This window comes from Epinephelus moara, chromosome 12 (genome assembly GCF_006386435.1).
Source record: "Epinephelus moara isolate mb chromosome 12, YSFRI_EMoa_1.0, whole genome shotgun sequence".
Lineage (NCBI taxonomy): Eukaryota > Metazoa > Chordata > Actinopteri > Perciformes > Serranidae > Epinephelus > Epinephelus moara.
Window position 1 is genome coordinate 38,231,379 of NC_065517.1, and position 18,151 is coordinate 38,249,529.

General features: G+C 41.7%; 1 protein-coding gene across 1 annotated transcript in view; it reads right to left on the bottom strand.

Moving 5' to 3' along the window:
- The window catches only part of LOC126399217 (kelch-like protein 29), a 359,560-nt gene that overhangs the window by 108,528 nt on the left and 232,881 nt on the right, over positions 1 to 18,151 (bottom strand). The window contains exons 8-9 of the mRNA XM_050059067.1: positions 9,086 to 9,224; positions 927 to 1,123 (exon numbers count right to left, since the gene is read on the bottom strand). Coding sequence (XP_049915024.1) covers positions 927 to 1,123; positions 9,086 to 9,224 — 336 coding nt within the window. The remainder of the gene's footprint in view (positions 1 to 926; positions 1,124 to 9,085; positions 9,225 to 18,151) is intronic.

The following is an 18,151-nucleotide window of genomic DNA, read 5'->3' on the forward strand; positions in this document are numbered from 1 at the left end:
TCAATAATATCTGACACAGTATCAATTTCTCTTTGCTCAAGGACACACGCTTGCGCCTGTATTTCTCCCCTTCTAATGTGCTGAAATGTCATGAATCTTGTCAGAGGAAGAATGGATTGACGTCTCACTGGCAATGAAGTCTACAAATGGCTTTCCTTTTTTTTTCCTTTTTCTTTTTTTTGCCCAAATCGAGAAAAACAAATCAATAACGTGGGCTGCTGGTTCTCTTTTTACTTTCTTTTCACTCCTTTCCTGCCGCTGACCTTTTTGCTAACATGCACTTCCCTTGTGTTACCGATACCCAAAACAATTTATTAAATGGTATGCAAAGGCTGACATTTGCAGCTTTTTGGTTGCTTTTTTTTGGTTGGTTACCCACTAAAATCTGGAACATGCCATTCTGCGTTTCATGTGACCTCCCCCTTGGGCTCCTGAAAGCCCTTCCCCCTCCTTTGCTCCATTTTCCATATCTTGTCGAAGTATCAATCTGTTTTGCTATTTTTCGATTCTCTCGTGGTTGAGGCCAGAGGATTTGACATTTAAGTGACAATTGTTCCCTGACCTTTTTATAAATCTGCCCCTGTGCTTGGTCTTGCCCACTGGGACGAGATCAGAGGCACCGTGCCCAACTGAGAGCGTTTGCAGACACAATTCTCGCACGGCTGCTGGCTTTGGAAACATGACAAAACGGGAGCGCAATGTGCCAGAGTCAGGGAGGAGATTTAGGTTCCTCACAGAAGACATTCTGTAAGGTTGTGCATAGTGATGAAGCATGACAGTGGATGAAAATATACGAGGCTGCGGATACTGTAGCAGCAAAGGTCGCATATATCTGATGTAATAAGCTTGCACACTTGCTGATATAAGCACATAACATTTGCACACGCTCTCACACACACACACACACACACCCTCCTGTTTCCTACCTAGGAAGGAGACACAGACTTTACAGAAGGTGCTGAACTGGAACTTGTTGGCAGCCTCCAGCAGCGTCTTGGCGTTGGCCGAGTCGATGACCAGCGATCCCGTGTAGACGAACTCCAGCAGCAGCTCCAGCACGTCGGCGCTGATGTTGCTCATGTTCAGCTCCAGCGTCTCGCCGCTCCTCGTCTCCCCCGATGACCTGATCAACCAATCACGGCAGAGAGAGGCGAGTTAGGGGATACTCTGAGAGGAAAAGCGCAGAATAAAATGAACAAAACAAACAAAAAGAGGATAGGGACACAGATATGCTACAACACAACACCCATAACACACCTGGGCCAGTACGAGAGTGGGGAGAAAATAAGAGAATCATTACACAATAAGAAGATAACAACGTAAAGTGGAAAAAAGGGACAGAAACAGAACTTTGAATGGTTTCTACGTTTCTATGAGGCTAGCAGATTTGCAACTATATTGCTGCATCTGAAACAAAATGTCCTCTCTGAACAAAGATTAGGCAAACAAAAGTTATTGCTTTGTTTCAACAGGCATGCTTACAGTGTGTGTTTTCATGTATGCATAGTTTTTCGAGGTGGACATGCATACATGGCAGGGTGCACATGAGCCATCAGACAGGAGACAGAGAGAAAGAAAGGGACTGCACAGTTCACACACGGACATGAGACGGAGTTGTAAAGTATGCTGGTGGAAGCGTGTTGTGCTGGAGAGCTCTCGCTGCTGGCGAGCCTACACGGCTGCTGGGTATCAAAACAGAGTATCCACTCCTACTGGCGTGGTGTAAGAAGTGCCAGGGAGTGCTTGGATGAGCAAATTAAATAGAATATGATATCCCTTCGTAATGTAGAGCCTGAGATGCGTGAGGATCGGACATGTCACCGGGATCAAATGGCAGAGATTAGTTCACATGCAGGGTCCCCCCGGGGAGGTATGAGAGCATTAAATAACACCTCGCCACCCATGTTTAATGTCCCATGTGAAACAATAATCCACTCAAGGGCAAAATAAATGGAATCATAGCCCTGCAGGACGCGCGTCCCCACTACTACATCTCTCGTCCTGCGACTACGGGCATCAACAATATGAAAAGGAGCCTACATTAAGATGGATGGAGGCTGTTTGCTTCTGTCACTCATGGCAGCGCATTGATAAAGCTCTGTCTGTTTCTCCGAGTGTGTGTGTGTGTGTGTTTGCATGTGTCTCTTTTCCTTTTCTGTTGGAGCCAGTTTGTTGGACTAGAAATCATGACAAACAGTCAGCATTTAGTGAGACACAGACAGCAAAGCAAACAAGATGAGACAGGTAGACGAAATGGTTAGAGTGGAGATGAGAGAAGAGAGCTGGAAGTGTGTGTGTGTGCGTGTGGGGTGAGTAGGGATGGTGGTGGTGGTGGGGAGTCGATGAGGAGGAAGCAAAAAGGAAGGGAGGCAGGGCGAGACGGTTCTTCCACAGGGAGCCAGCAGCCATCCTTCTGAGGGAGGGGTTGGGTTGTTCCATGACTGTGCCTTGGTCTTTTAAATAAGAGATATCCCCGCCCTCCCCCGTAAAAAAAATCCACCATCACACCTAAACAGAGCCTCTGTCCCCGCTGCAATAATCATCAGTAGCCTGTAGTGTATGAACTGAGACATTAGTCGTCATTTGAAGCGCACTCAGGAGGTGAGAGGGGGAGAAGGACATCCAAAAATAAAATAAAAAGACAATGGCATTTGTCTCTGGATGGACATTGGCTGGAAAAACCAAGGCAGTTACTCTTTTTCCTCCTGCAAAGCAAAAAGCCACATAGTGTTATTGCCCTTTTTCCCCGCACAAAGCCCTGCAGTGGGGGGCAGGTAGTAAGACAGAAAAGAAGGGGAGTGTTGTTCAGGGTTAAAGTGATGGAGGGAGGTAGGGAAGAAAGGAGGAAGGAGGGGGGGAAAAGAGCTAAAAATAAAAGAAGAGCATGCTCATCAACCTGCTCAATTAGTGCAATAGGAACCGGCTCGAGTGGCAGTTTGTTTTGTCTGAGCACTTATGTTATGGAAATGACTTTTCCGGAGCTTCTAAAAGAGGTGGATATTTATGCTGCGTCTGATTGCAGACTTGAATTTAAATAGTGGAAAGAGAGGGAAGGCAGGGAGGACAGGAGAGACAGAGGAGGAGAGATACTGTAGGGCGAGGAAGGGGGGTGAAAAAGATGGGCACACTCAGGCAAAGAAATTTGTTTGTGAAAAATGCACCACTTATTCAAGAGGAAGTCTTAAAATCAGCAGAGACTGTCAAAATGGTGGTGAGCAGAGGCGGAGAGGGAGGACGGGAGCTGCACACACACACACACATACACACACGTACACACACACTTCCTAATACATCCTTCAACCTAAAAAAAAAAAAAAAAAAAACATCTTACAGGGAATACATTTAGCTTGTTCTTACAAGACCATCTATTCTGTGGAAGTACATACACTAGCAAGATATGTTAAGATAGAAGCTTATTCAAATGCAAAGCCGACACTGTCTGGGCTAAAAATGGCTCACACTTACGTCTCCTGTCACAACATAAATCAGGAAGAAATTATAAAAATAAACAAACATAATGTGGTGGCTCTATCAGACTCGTGTTTTACTCGTGTTCGCTTTGCGGTATTGAGGCCACGGTATTCCACCCCGTAACAGCAGGTATGATACGGGAGACTTCAAGGCTATCTGGCTGGAACCAGTCCAGTTTGTGTCAGACGCTCTGAAGGACAAAAAGGACAGGGTGACAGGTGGAGAGTTTAAAAGCCCGAACCTCCGTCCAAGTGTGAACACAGGGCCATCAGCGTGTGAGGGGAGAAACTGAACGTGGACATTGGAGTGGCAGAACTCTTGATACGAAAACTTAACTTGAAAAGAGAAGTTTGTTTTGAGGAGCGGTGAAAGAAAAAATGGGAAAAGAAACATTCGATCAGCACCGCTTTAACACTTGTGTGATCTCATTAAAAAGCGAGCAGCTTCACAATTAAAAGGTCAGTTCACTGAAATAAAAAAGGCGCTTCCTCACCCGCTTTTAGTGAAAACTAGCTTTGCAGACAGTAAATATTTGCCCAGGTATGGGAAACCCATCTCTGAGATTTTTGCCTTCACCCAAATACAATGAAGGTCAGCGGGATTTCATTTGTGGCGCTCACAGCATTGCATTTAAAAATTCAAAAGCAATTTCTATTTCCCACAAAGGTCAAGGTAGGTAAAGCAAAACAAAACAAATACAGCCAGAAACAGGGGGTAATATTTTGAGAAAAATTAAATCAGATTTTCTGAGATAAAAGTCGTTAATTTACAAGAAAAAAAAAAAAAAAAAAAATTCTCTGAGGTTAAAGTGGTGAGCTTACAAGAAAAAAAATCACAAATTTACTTTGATATTTTTACTCTATTTTTCATCTACGTTTTTTCTTCTCTTGCTTTTCTCTGGTAACAGGTATGTTTGTATGTACACATATACACATTTATGCATTTATCTTTCTCTTTCCCTGTAACTTTGAATCTCAGCCACATCTTATCGCAATCCAACACTTCACTGCGCTTGTCTCAAATCTGGATAGATGTCACAGCAGCTGAAAACTGTAAAATTTGTTTTGCTCGTATAAAATGCTGAAGTTGAAATAAAAAAAATGAGTTAAAAAAATATAAAATTTCACACATTTACGAGGGAAAAAAACTTGAATATTTTCTGAGATTACAAAGTCAGAAATTTGTGAGGAAAATGTCAGGAATTTCGGGGATTAAAGCCAAAAATTTACGAGAAAAAAAACCACCTCAGAATAATAGGGTGTGTGTTTTTATTTATTTGTCAAATTTTTGTCAAATTTACAACTTTAATCTCAGAAATTGTGACATCTTTTCTCGCGATATTATTCTGTTTCCCCAACTTTATATTTTTATTTATCTTTATTACCTACAATGGACATAATGTGCTGTCAGAATTTCTACTTTTCAATAAAACTACTTTCTCTCAAAGAAATAGTCCCGATTAAACTGCTACATCCAGACGTTGGGTCTCATGTAAGAACACTCATATGAACAAATTTGTTCTAAAGTTGCACCTAAAACTGATAAAAAGAACTTGTGGCATTCACTACTTTTCTCTTATTTAGAAAGTTTTGTTCTTAGAGTCATGAACACATGTGTCTTTCTTCACAAGGGTTAATTTAAAGTGAATAAGAACGTCTTAATCTGACTGAATCTGGAGTTTAAATTTTACGATATCAACTCAAAAAAAAAAAAAAAAAAAAAATCTGTTCACCATATTCTCTTTAGCATGGCTTGACAATTTAATGAAAGGTTTGACAATGATTTCCGATAACACGCCATTGAAATCTGCGTTACATTTTCAAATTTTGCTTGATTTGTTATCTTTTGTCACTTATATGGCAATTTAGGGGCACTGATTCCACCAATGATCAAATCTCACAAACATTCACTTACTCACGAAGAATTTACAGCAGGTTTGTGCAGTTTAGAGAGTTTGGTGAGTCAGATTTGGCACACTCATGTGGGTAAACCCTGCAGAAGAGAGATCTAGAATAGCAATACGAAAACATATGAGGCCCATTGTTGGTGGAAAGAAGTCATTTTTCAATGCTGTGAGCAGTGCTGCACAAACAAAAGTGCACTCACCTACGCTGTTTGGGTGCAGTTGCAGAAATTACAGACACAATTACCTCAAAATTTGGACTCAAAATTATCTGCATGGCTAGATATCACTAGAGGTAAGTGAAATCCATTTGGGTGAACTGACCCTTTAAATACAGCGAGCCTGAACAATGTTGCTAATTGAAATTTGAGGGGAGTATAAAAGTGTCCTGTCTTCCCCTCGGGCTGAATGGAGCAGCGCTGGATTGAACAGTGCACTCAGGGCTGGGCTGCAGCGTTCACACTGGGCCGACGCTGTAATGGGCTTTAACACAGCTCTCTACCCATCTCACAATCATAACGCCCTCTGACTCACAAGCATATGGAACTCATGGCTCGACAGGGAGGGGGAAAGAAGGGAGAGAAACAAATGGCATGAAAGCATGTGTCGGGACTGCTCGTAGATTCTGGAGCTTTTTACATTACTGTGGTGCAGGAGATGCAGTGGCCATAAATTAAATGCCTGCAGAGCACACTTATTGGAAAATCCTGAGGGGTAAAATGGAATTACCGGAGATGATCTGTCTCCCTGCTCTGTGCATCGGCCCTTTAAAGGGTAGGGTAATAGGTTTTTGGGTATGGGGGGCGAGGGCAGACGTGTGCGCACATTTCTGGAGCGGCATTACATCCTTCAGGTATCATGGGGTGAGATGACAGGTTGGATGAACACGTAGTGGAGGGGAGGCCTGAATGCTTGAGGTGAGGGTGGGCAGTGGAGGAGCTCGCTGAAAAGAGGGAGGATTTGTTGAAAAACGCCATTTTCAAATTTCTTTGGAAAGCGGTGCCTAATGTGGAGACTGAGGAGCAGCTCCTGAAAATAACATTTCCAAAATTTTCAAGCAAATTTTGATAATTACTTTCCCATTCCATGCTGCTAGATTCCGGCTCTTTGCCAATTAAGCCTTTAATTTCTTAAACGAGTCATTGGCTCGATGTGTGTGTGTGTGTGTGTGTGTGTGTGTGGGTAAGCCAGGGAAAAAACTGTGATGTGCACTCTCTCGCCCTCCTGTATCACGTCTCTACTTTCTCTCTGACTAATGGCAGCCTGCCTGGATAACACACGAAAATTATGTCCTTGCATCCTACACGCACGCACACACTGAAGCATGCACGCCGTAAAACACGTCAAGTACATTTGCACACATTTTCCCGGGCACATACTGTACACACACACACACACATACACGGCGTGGTGGTTTATAGCGAGCTGACGGGGGGTCTGAGCGGCAGTGAATGCCTCCTGAATGAGATGGGCGAGGGAGGGTGGGCTGGCAACGGCGCACATAGGAAGTCTTTCACTCTCTTTTATTTGACCTCGTAAAGACGCGGACAGTAGCGAGCCACGTGTAGCCTCAGCATAATTCCAGCTGCACTGAAAGAGTGACCTGAGCTGCACATGGGAGGCCGTAACTCAATGACAAAGTCTTTGCTCCTCTCTGACCGAGCTTGCGGCACTCAAACGCCTCACAGCTATGAGCAAAATGGCCTCCTCCTCTCCCTGCGCGCTGCACACTCTGCCTGAACTCACTTGTTGTCGCTCCCTTCTCTTGTCAACTTCCCATCTTCTCGTGCAGCTCCCATTTCCATGGAGTCAAGGTGCCGCACGCCTCGTAGAATCAACACTGATGACGGTTGTCGCGTTAGCATAATGCGGACGATGCTGACTTCATTACATCACACCGAAGACGTCTTACGAAATTAACAATTAGTATAACAAATTCATTAGATATTCTCCAGTGAGACGATTTCTGTTTAAGACGTAATCTCATGAAAAACGACAGTGTTATGACAATAAATCAAACTGGTTTTACAATTAATTAACCAATTAATGGCAGTCTGCTCTATTAAACTGTCAAATTAAACAAGAAAAATCCGACAATGTAGGCAGCAGCAGGCGTGAGGAGGGATGAGCTTGATGAAATTCAGCCCGCTCCTCTGGGAGCCCCGGTGTCTTTCAGGGGCCCCCGTCTTTACGCATAAATGATCCGGCTTCGTCCTGGATAAGAGGCGCAGACGAGACAATCTGATAGACAGGTTGACCAGCATGGGGGCTTCAGTTCTCTCCAAAGTCGCTTCAGTCTCTCAGGAAGCTTCTCTGCTATTGTCAAGGTTAAAGGAAGACTCGGTGTCTCTTTTTCATTCATGGGGTGTGTACGAGTGTAGCTGTCACGGAGATGAGTGGCCCTAGTACAGACACAGTGTGGCTTTTTCTACCTCTCCTCTCTCTCTGGTCTTCCTCACTCCATTCCCATTCAGGAGGAACAAGTGTATCGGTGGCGGGCGAGGAGGCCGCGGTGGCTGATAAGCAGCTCTCAGCTCTCTGATGAGCCTCGCGTGTGGAGGCGGCGTGGCTGCGGGGCAAAGTGGCAAACTTCCCTAAGGCATTTTTTCGGCTGGAGTGTGTCTTTCTGTCTTTGTCTTTGCTTCGCCACTTTATCCCTCGCCATGCAAGCGAGAACAAACACTCACTCACACTCACACACACACACACACACACACACACACACACACACACACAAACAACACCAAGGCGGCAAAACAACTTTGGGTCCAGGGGACTCTCAATCAAGCCGAAAACACCTGCAAGGATTTGAAGTAAGGATGAGGACATTAGGGAATTTTGGTATTCCCTTCCCGGGAAACAAGGCAGATTAAAAAAAAGACATAGTTGTGCTATCAGACTTTACACACACACACGCGTGCACACACACATCTAGAGACACTCAAAAGGTCTGTAGCTGACACGCACACACACTAGTATGCAGACAGGCACCCACGGAAACAAAACAGCCCGAGAAAGAGAAAAAAAAATATGGAGTATGAAGGGCAGAATACTAGGGGAATACTTAGATCCACATCAAATGAATACATTAGTGAAGGGTGGTGTTAACCTGTGAAAGTGGTGGTTCAGTAAGCTGTCTTAGATGTGCTTTTGTTTTGTCCTTTGTTTATGACTCTGAAATGTCTTTTTTATTACACTAACCAAGATTTATTAGCATATGAAAAGGCTGTTGTGCAGCAAAAAAAAAAAAAAAAGTCAAGAATTAGCAACAGAAAAATATGGTAGCTCAGGAGACAAAAATCCCTCTGCCCACAGAAGACAGCGTGGCTTTGGCGAATTACCACCCAATGTGTAGAATGTATGATTCTTTTGTTTTGGCCCTTTGGTGAGTTTTAAAACATCCCCAGTCATGGAACATTTTCACTGCTCATTAAAATGGAAATGTGGTTAAATTGCCCTACATGGGGAGGAAAGGTAATGACGAGGGTTGACCTTTTTTTTTTTTTTTTTTCTCTCCAGTTTCAGATACATTCATTTGAGCGGGAAGAGGAAGGAATGGCTGCTGGCCCTGTGTTAGGAACCAAAGTCTTCACACACCTGCAAGAGAGAGAGGGGAAGGGAAAGAAAGAAAAAAAAAAAAGCGACACAAATGCGCCCTATGAAAAGAACAGATTGGATCAACAGCTGGTGGGAGGGAAAGCGAAGGCAAACCTTTTCACCAGGTCCTTGAAATACAAGCTGCAGGAAGCTAGAACATTTTGGTGGACTTCAAACTCTTTGCCTTCAACAATAATTTTCAGGTCTGTAAACTCTTTCGCTCTGCGCTGTTGGTTCAACTCCTTCAACATCTCTGTAGAACAAGAAAAAGAAACAGACAACGCCACATTTGGGTTTAGAAATGCCTCGCTTCTGTACATACATGAGCAACAATAGCATGACAACAAGAAACAGAACAAAGTGTCGGAAAGTGCAGACTGTTGAACACAATATTGCAGATTGCTAAGAAACAATCATCACATGATAGAGAAGAAGTGACATGCACAGATTTGACCAAACATTTCAGCAGAGGCATAATGAGATGTATATATAAATATGCATCAGAGATGAGTGCATGTAAAGAAGGAAATAATTAGCTCTCATGTTCTATACTGTACTGAGGAATCTGCAGTACCAGCAGCATGCTCGTGGATAACAAAGGACTAAGAATGAGATCAAAAACTAGGACTATTATGAGAAAAGACACGTGTTTAGCTGTGTTTGACTTCTGTAAATTTACACGGCAGCACTAGAACTTCAATGAAGGGAGGCTGAATGAGATTAATAAGCATCTAAAAAAGATGTGGGCTGAAAACAGAGACACTGTCAATGCATTATTCATACTGAAATAAAATTCTTTGGCTTCTCACAAGTGCCCTACTCGGCGAGCAGTTGACCTTCAAATGTCGCTCAATGAGAAAACAACTGCTTATCCCCAAATCCCAACACCCGCCTCGTGCTCTCTCTTAGAAAAATACCCCACAACCCCTCGTTCTTCCTCGCTGGAAAGAAAAGAAAAAGCAGGGACGAAAACGCAATCGGAGAAAACATGCTCGGAGCAAACCAACACGCTGTTGAAGGCCACAGCACACAGCGAGTTGTATAATGTGCTGTAGTAGCACCATGTTGGGCCTGGCCTTACTGTAGTGTTGGGTCGGGGGGCGCTTGTTTCTCTGAGTCTTAATGAGGCACCATGAGGGGATGCTGAGAGTGAAAACCAGCGGGAGACTAACAACTTATTCTACGGCCTTAGGAGGGATAACCAACAGTGCAGCTTTGTTAATCTCCTATCGAGAATTCCACTAAAAAGGGAAACACTAAGAGATTCAAATAATAAGCCACAGACATCATAGTGTGGTACATTATGATTATAGAGAGAGCCAGCTTCCATAATGTCGCCTTAGCATTAACAGAGCGTTTCATCGAGGCTGCGGGCTATGAGGCACAGTAAACATCTATTTGGCACAAAGCGTTGCATAAAGGCACAGATTCCATGCTGGGGAACATAAACAGGAGCCACAGTGTGAGATACAGAATGATTTAGGTAAGAAAGGCGGCAAATCCTCCTCTGATGAGCAGATTGCTTTTTAAAAAACGTTTCTGGACTCTGTACCTTCACAACCTTTGCTTTAAACATACTGACAGGCCTTTTTTACAGAAGACAATTGGACGATAAGCACAAGAGGAAATAATGAAATTAATGGGACACTTTATATTTGATCAGCACTGCTAATGTTTAACCACTGCTCGTTGAAAATTAGCAGTACTGATCAAAGATAAACCAATATTCTGTTATTGTATTGACTGTTTTTTTTAATACCTAAAAATGTTATCAGAAACATTTTAGTGCACTATATGGCTGTATTACAAGAGTTTGTGAACAGGAAGTGGGTACAAGACTGTTTCCTGTTTTGTGGAGGCTGGAAAAACTAAGATCAAACTATTAAACTAAGCAGCACTGATCAAATACTAACCAAGATTCTATTGCATTGCCCATTCCTTGCCTGCAATGTTTTCGAGACATGTTATAGTGCTGTGTTTAGCTGTAATATGAGAGTTGGGCACCATACTGTTTCCTGTTTTGTGCCTGTTTTGTTATGGAGGCTGGACAAACTGACGTCAAACGGCTAAACTTAGCAGCGCTAATCAAATATAAACCAAGATTCTGTTACTGCATTAGCCATTTCTCATCTGAAATGTTTTCAGAAACATATTTTAGTGCACTGTTTAGCTGTAATACGAGAGTTTGTGTACAGGAAGTAGGCGCCATACTGTTTCCTGTATCATGAAAACGGAGGCTGGAAAAACTGGGATCGAATGGTAAAACTAGATAGCTCAGATCAAACACTAACCAACATTTTGTTACTGCATTGCCTATTTGTTACCTAAAATGTTTTCAGAAACATATTTTAGTGCACTGTTTAGCTGTAATTGGAGAGTTTGTGTACAGGAAGTCGGCGCCATATTGTTCTACTGTATCGTGAAAATGGAGCCTGGAAAAACTGAGATCAAACGGTAAAACTAAGCAGCACTGATCCAATACTAACCAAGATTCGGTTAACTGTTATAGGAGATCCTTTGTTACCACTCAGCAGCCATATTGTTTTCGGACAGGCAACTCGCATTATGTAACCTACCAGTGGGAGCGTTTATTGGTCCGGTGCAGCGTAGTGCATTGATGATTTTATACTCAACTTAAGAAAGTCTTAAACGACTTGCAACTCGACCTGGACTTTAACAACAATGACCCGTGACTTCACTTGGACGTGAGCCTTTTGACTTGAAAATAGTTGATACCTTCCCCCCAAACCTTAAGATAAAAAAATGTTATCTCAATTAACTAATTTCCCTTCATTTCCTGAATCAACAAACATTAGCGCTATTCATTCCCAGCAAGTTGACACTTGATTCCCCAGATCCACTTTGTTTGAACAATCTGACAACATCCAATCAAGTTGCAGGAGAGAATCATGAATGAGTGAGCATGAGTGCCAGTTGGAAAAAAATAACACCAAAAATACTTTTGTTCATAAACTAAAACAACACAGCGGTCAACAAGAAAAGATTTGCGGTATAAAAAATGGGATATGACTTCCAACAAACTTGTTTTGACAAATAAATACAAATTTTAAAATGTATTCATGATTTTTGTAAATGTCATATATTACTACTCTGTTTTTAAAATGACACTACATTTGGTGAGGAGTGCATTTTGACTGGTTTAGGACTCTAGAATCAAAGTTAAGGACTCGGGATATGAGCCTGTACTTGAGTGAAAGACTTGTGACTTGCAAAGCACTGACTTGGTCCCACCTCTGTCTCGAGCAGAAGCGAATGCCACAGCCCTTTCTCTGATTCCTCTGATCATGTCGCACCAATTCCAAAAGTATTTGTGTTTTTCTGCTGCATCGACAGCTCAGTTTTTGAAAAGGCCATCCATCCATCCATCCATCCATCCATCCATCCATCTGTGAAATACTTCTTTAATGACGACTTAATTCCATTTAACTGCTTTGATTTCAGGTTCCTGATATCAGGCACACTGGCTCTCACTGAAAAACCTGAATAGAACCCATCCTGTCAGTGTTACTGTGCTTTTCTTTCTATGACGAGTCAAAATGTCTGCTGTGAGAAAGGTCTCTCTGAACAGCTGCAACGCCGAGTCATTTGTTGTCAGTAATGTCACGTGTAATAAGCAAGGTGTGTGTGTGTGTGTGGATGAATGCTTCACACAGCCATCCGGCCATTAAACGTGGGAAACTGATCAGACTTGTGATTGTACTGGCGACACCCAAACTGAAATAAAGGAGTTTGTCTTTATCATCCTGAAAGAGGTCTGTGTTCACGGCAGACTCAAAGCGGGGATTTAATTAACCTGGAATGACACTTGCCCCTCTATTTGGCTGGAATATCCACTCATTTAGCTCCCTCCATTCTCCTGACTGACACTGGGGGCTCAGCTCGCAATTAATTCGCTAGCTGAAATTATACAGTATAAAGACACATGACAAATAAGGTGCAATTCAGAAGCGCACTTTGGTAAAAGCCTTTTCTGCGAGCGGCACATCCTTCAGAGTTATCGCATCAAGGAATTAATGGCCAGAAAGAAAATGACCTGGTTATTAAACATGCTGAATACCAAATGAGGAGAGAACTAATAACAATAGATGCAGTTTTTGACAATATGTGCACCGTGTTTTGCTAGATGCACAGCTGCAACGGTTACAGGGCGCCACACACACGCAAACACAAAGGCTGCCGTTTGCCTTGTCTTTCATCCATCTCTCTCCACTCTCCACATTCCACTCCACTGCTGCTTGTCAGTTGGCCAGCTATCTGATTACTGTGTGGGCACGGACTGTGAATAGTGAATACACAGTAGTTTTGAGTTTGCATTAGTGAATCTCCAGCGACCGATATGGCTCTCACCTCCAATCAGCCACACCGCATACCATCCATTTGCCCCGAGAATAGAGAAAGTGAGAGGGGGAGACAGAGAACTCCACTTGTCAGCAAACAATGGCCGCCTCCCTCGGAGCCGTGCAGACACACCTGAATGCCTGATGGAAAAGCTAATTATGGCTTCTTGGGGGTGGCTCGGTGAGCGCCCTCGAACAACTCATCACCACCGGGGACCATGAAACTGCACATGACGTCCCCATTCTCAGGTTTGGCACGGAGTGTGGTGAGGCACAGCCACGTTCAATGGGACCACAGCGGCTTTGAAGCACCAAACGTCTCAATACTGTTAAAGGAAAAAAATCTCTTGAGGACCGTCAAGTTCTGCAGCACGCGGATAAAATAGTGCTAAGGTTGGTTTTGTGGGAAGTGTGCAGAAATTCTCACAGGACTATATTGTGCTTGAGTATATCATGGACTGCAAACAGTGATGAAATGTGCTGGGGTAGTTTCTTGCCCCTAAGCTGTTCACAATAATATTAACGCCCTGCACCGGCTCCTCATGATTGGCTGACACACCGCACAGGGGGTATGAAACCGGTGCCAGCTCTGCTGTTCAGCCTAGTAACTCTACTGTCAAACATCTCGGAGCTCTGCGGCCAATGGGGCTCCCCGGGTGCGATTTCCAGTAACCTATCAGCACGCGCCATGCCTCGCCACTGTAAGGTGTAGTAAGTCGTTCACTGAGCTGTGGTAGGCTGCTGTGAAAGGGCGACGGCAGCATGCCATTGGTTGCTGAACTTGGAGCCATTTTAGGGTTCTACATGTATGTTACATGCATCCCTGTGCAGTAGGCCCACCATTTTGTGTTGATACAAAACCTGAACTTTAAGATCCATCTCCATGAACTGATAATATTTTCTCCACTTTCTGAATAACTTGCCGACTTGCCTGAGCTGCTGTGGGCGACGGGTGGAGAAGTCAAGGGCAACAATTATATAGAGATGTCTATATTATCGTAGAGAGCAGGGCTATCATTGTGTGAGGTTTTCTGCGCCTTTGTGATGATGAACCGCCTCAGAATTCTGATTTTCTTCGCTGGTAAAATAGTTTCTCATAAATAAAATTCAACTCACGACCTTAGTGCAAAATCTGGCAACACACTGAGTTGAATTTTCAGATATTTTGCTCTAGAAATCATCTCAATGCATCTTTTAAAAGATATTTGATTTCTATGGCATATTTTTTGACAAATAATGGAAACAACGTCTTCACAAAATACAAAATGAGGAAGAGGGGTACAATGGTAAAAAAATCTTTCAAGGTTGTTATTGAAGACATGCACTATACATCTAGAAAATACTGCCAAAGACTATTTTCTAATCCATTTAAGAATTATTTCTCCTGTCTCTTATTTTCCTCCTTATCTCCTCTGATAAACCCTGAGTTTCTGCAGCAGGAGTAAACATACAATCGACCAAATATCTCCAACCAGTTGGATGACATTCTGTGTGGCGCAGCAGAGAGGACGCTGATGTGTTCTTTCTGACCTTTTTGTTCTCTTTTAAACTTTCAACAATCAATTCCCACCAACACTCCCAGCTTAATTACCCAGAACAAACCATGCTAGCTGATCAATAATTCAATGTACAACTCTGCTGTAATGGGTTTTCTTAAGCTTGGAGGACACCACAATATGACATGTTTTTTTAACCAAAGCAGTGATCATTTTCCACACCACACATGGAAACGAAATGAAATTACTTTTAATCTTCAAAGCGACGAGATGATAAAGCTGTAAAGCAGTTCATTTACTAATATTTTCTGAGCATGTCTTTTGCACAAAGAGCAGGAAAAAAAACCCCTCAAAAAATAAAGTTGAATTAATTAAAATGAATCAAATTAGATTTGACTCATTTTTTCAGTTTTCTTTACCGATTATTTTCCAGTACTGCACGCCTTTTTAAATTTAATTCTGAACTATTTCATTTCTTCATTTAATTCTTTTCATTTTTATCACCAAATCCCATTAAATGTTATAAGAAAAAAATATATAATTAAATACATTCACCATTCTAATTAATTTATTTGTATTTCATGGTTATGACACCGTGATAAAGAATAATTAAAAAATTTAATTACTGACAATGCTTTAAATTTAATTTAAAAACACATCAAGATTCAAATGATCATTTAATGTTATCCTCTATATTTAAAATGTAACAATTTCCTCTGGCAACAGCTTAAAATTACATTTGTTTGCAATTAACCTTGCAAAAAATTAACAACTTACATGATGATCACGACAATTATTTTGAATTAAATTAGGTTAAATTTTGCTGGACGAAATTAAAGCAGATTTTCAGACAAGAAGAGTCGACTTTTAGCTTATTCTAAGGCAGCAGAGGCAGACGGTGGCAGGTTGGACTGAGGGAGTCTGATCAAAATAGGCTTCCTCGTACAAAAGCCTTTTGATAAGTAGAGACGTTTGAGAAATTCCATGTCAAAGAGGAACTTGCAACAGAATAAGAAGAGCAGGCCAAGGGCATGATTCATAGCAAAAGCACACAAAAGAACTCTTTCCAAGCAGAAAGCTTTCACAGTGTTGGGTTCCCCAAAACATGTCTTTCCCCCTGCAGGGAACAAAGGGCCTGAAACCCCACAGCAAAACACTATATGATAATGTCAGGAGGATTTCTGAGGGATATTCCCACGTGGAGTGCTGCTCGAATAATGAAACAGAACTAGGATGAATAAATTATCTGACGTTAATTATGGGTTCACTTGTTTTTGTCGCAGGATCCGAAACATTAGTGTAGATCTGAGCAGCACACAGATGGATATTTGGAAAAAGCTGCCTCTCCCCTGCTGACTCTGATCAGGCAAACACTCTAAATGGTTTCCCTGTTTCTGACTGCACACATTAAATACACCCACATGCAACATTCACAGGCGGAGAGATGGTCAAAAGTTCACTATCAGCACAAGTTGTTGGATAAAGTAATCTCTCTATTCTGCAACCTCAGGTCCAAAGTACAGCAGCCAAAAAGACTAAATTCCAGCTCTGATGCCAAGGAGCCATTTAGACAAAATTCTTAAGAATGCCTCAGCTGACTGGGATTTCAGATTCTTATTTCTCTGTGCCGTTAAATTTTATTTAAAAACCAGGTCAGCAAATCCCCAGACCAAAAGGAAACAAAGGAGATTTTGGAGGATTTTGTGAGTGAGCGTGCAAAAAGAGCAAAAGTCCGGTACAACAGAGATGTTCACATAAAAATAATTTTGGCTTTTTGTATGTTCTGACTTGAGAAAAATATTTAGTTGGAAGAAAATCGCAAAAATATGTATGACTGTACAAGTGTAACTGAATTCAACAGAACTCCCCACTGACATTTTACACGCCAATTACATTATTTTACTCTCCCATTAGTACACAATTTGTTAAGAGAACTAAAAGGAGGTCAAATTTTTGGAAAATAATAATAAAAAAATTTAAATCTGAATTCTATAAAATTAATTTGCATGTTAAAATCCCAACACTTCCCTTCGTCTAGGTCAGAGGTCTATAGACATAAAATGAATTAAAAAAAAGTATTTTTATTACATTTTTAATTACTTTACATAGGTGGTTTAAATCTTTTTTGATATTTAACATGATCATTTTTTCCCCTAAATAATAATAATAATAATAATAATAAAAAAAACAATAAATTTCCACCTGCGTCCATTGGGCCTGACTGAGGTCATGCATTAAAATTGGTTGAAATAAATTAAATAAGCCAAATTTCCCCAGATTTTCTTTTCTTTTTTTTTTTTTTGGGTATAAAATTTGGCAAAAAAATACTTTTTTTGTTGTAAATATATACAAATTTCTGTGTTAAATTACTGTAGATTTTAGGCAATTTCTGGAATATTTTTTGACTAGATTCCTGGTGCCTCAGTAACAAACTTTTGTGTAAATATATGCAATATTTCAAATATAAAAAATAAAAAAAATATATAGAATTGTTTTAATCACAAGGATAATGCTAAGGTGTTATTATTATTTTTTTTACAGACATGTCTTGTTAAGCCTTTTTTGTTGATATGAACGAATGCAGTTTTACCTTAGATTGGGTCTGATTTCACTAACAGCAATGCACTTTGACCTATTTTGTGTTCTACATCTCAAAATGTCTTTCTTTTACAATTTAATTTTTTTGTGTTCCCACAATATTCCAAAGGGAAGCATTACACTGTGAAATCACACTGATATGAATCATGTCCCATTTGTTGAAACAAAAGGAAGCAATGAGGCAACCACTGTTCCAAAGGGACGTTTCATCAGCCATCATTTTTAACACCACCATCTTCAGCTCGGGTCAGATCATGTCAAAAAGCTACGGTGGCTAAATGTCAGAATTTAACAGGTGCAAAATGTCATGAACACTTTCAGTCGGCTCATCTTGATGCTGTCTTCTCAACTAACGATTCTTTATGTAGATTAAAGTCTACAGATCTTACCCAGTAGAGCCTGGGTCTAAGTGTAATTACTCTGAGCAGGCTCTAAAACGTACCTCTAACAATCACGCGCCATATTCATTCATGGAGACGTCTCAACCGTTTGGGCGCACTCCCAGTAAATCAGCTCATGCAAGGCATCAGAAATCCTCGAGACCCCTTGAGTCTCTAGCTGTCCTGATTTCAGGCTGTGAGAGAGCACTGGCACCACATAGCCTTAGAGAATAGTCCATGATGAGGACGCTTTATTTTTCCTCCTGCTCGAATCTGCTGAGCTGAGCTGGTTGAGCCTCAGCACTGCTGTCAACCAGTCTGGACTGAGCTGTGGGGGTGGGATGGGGA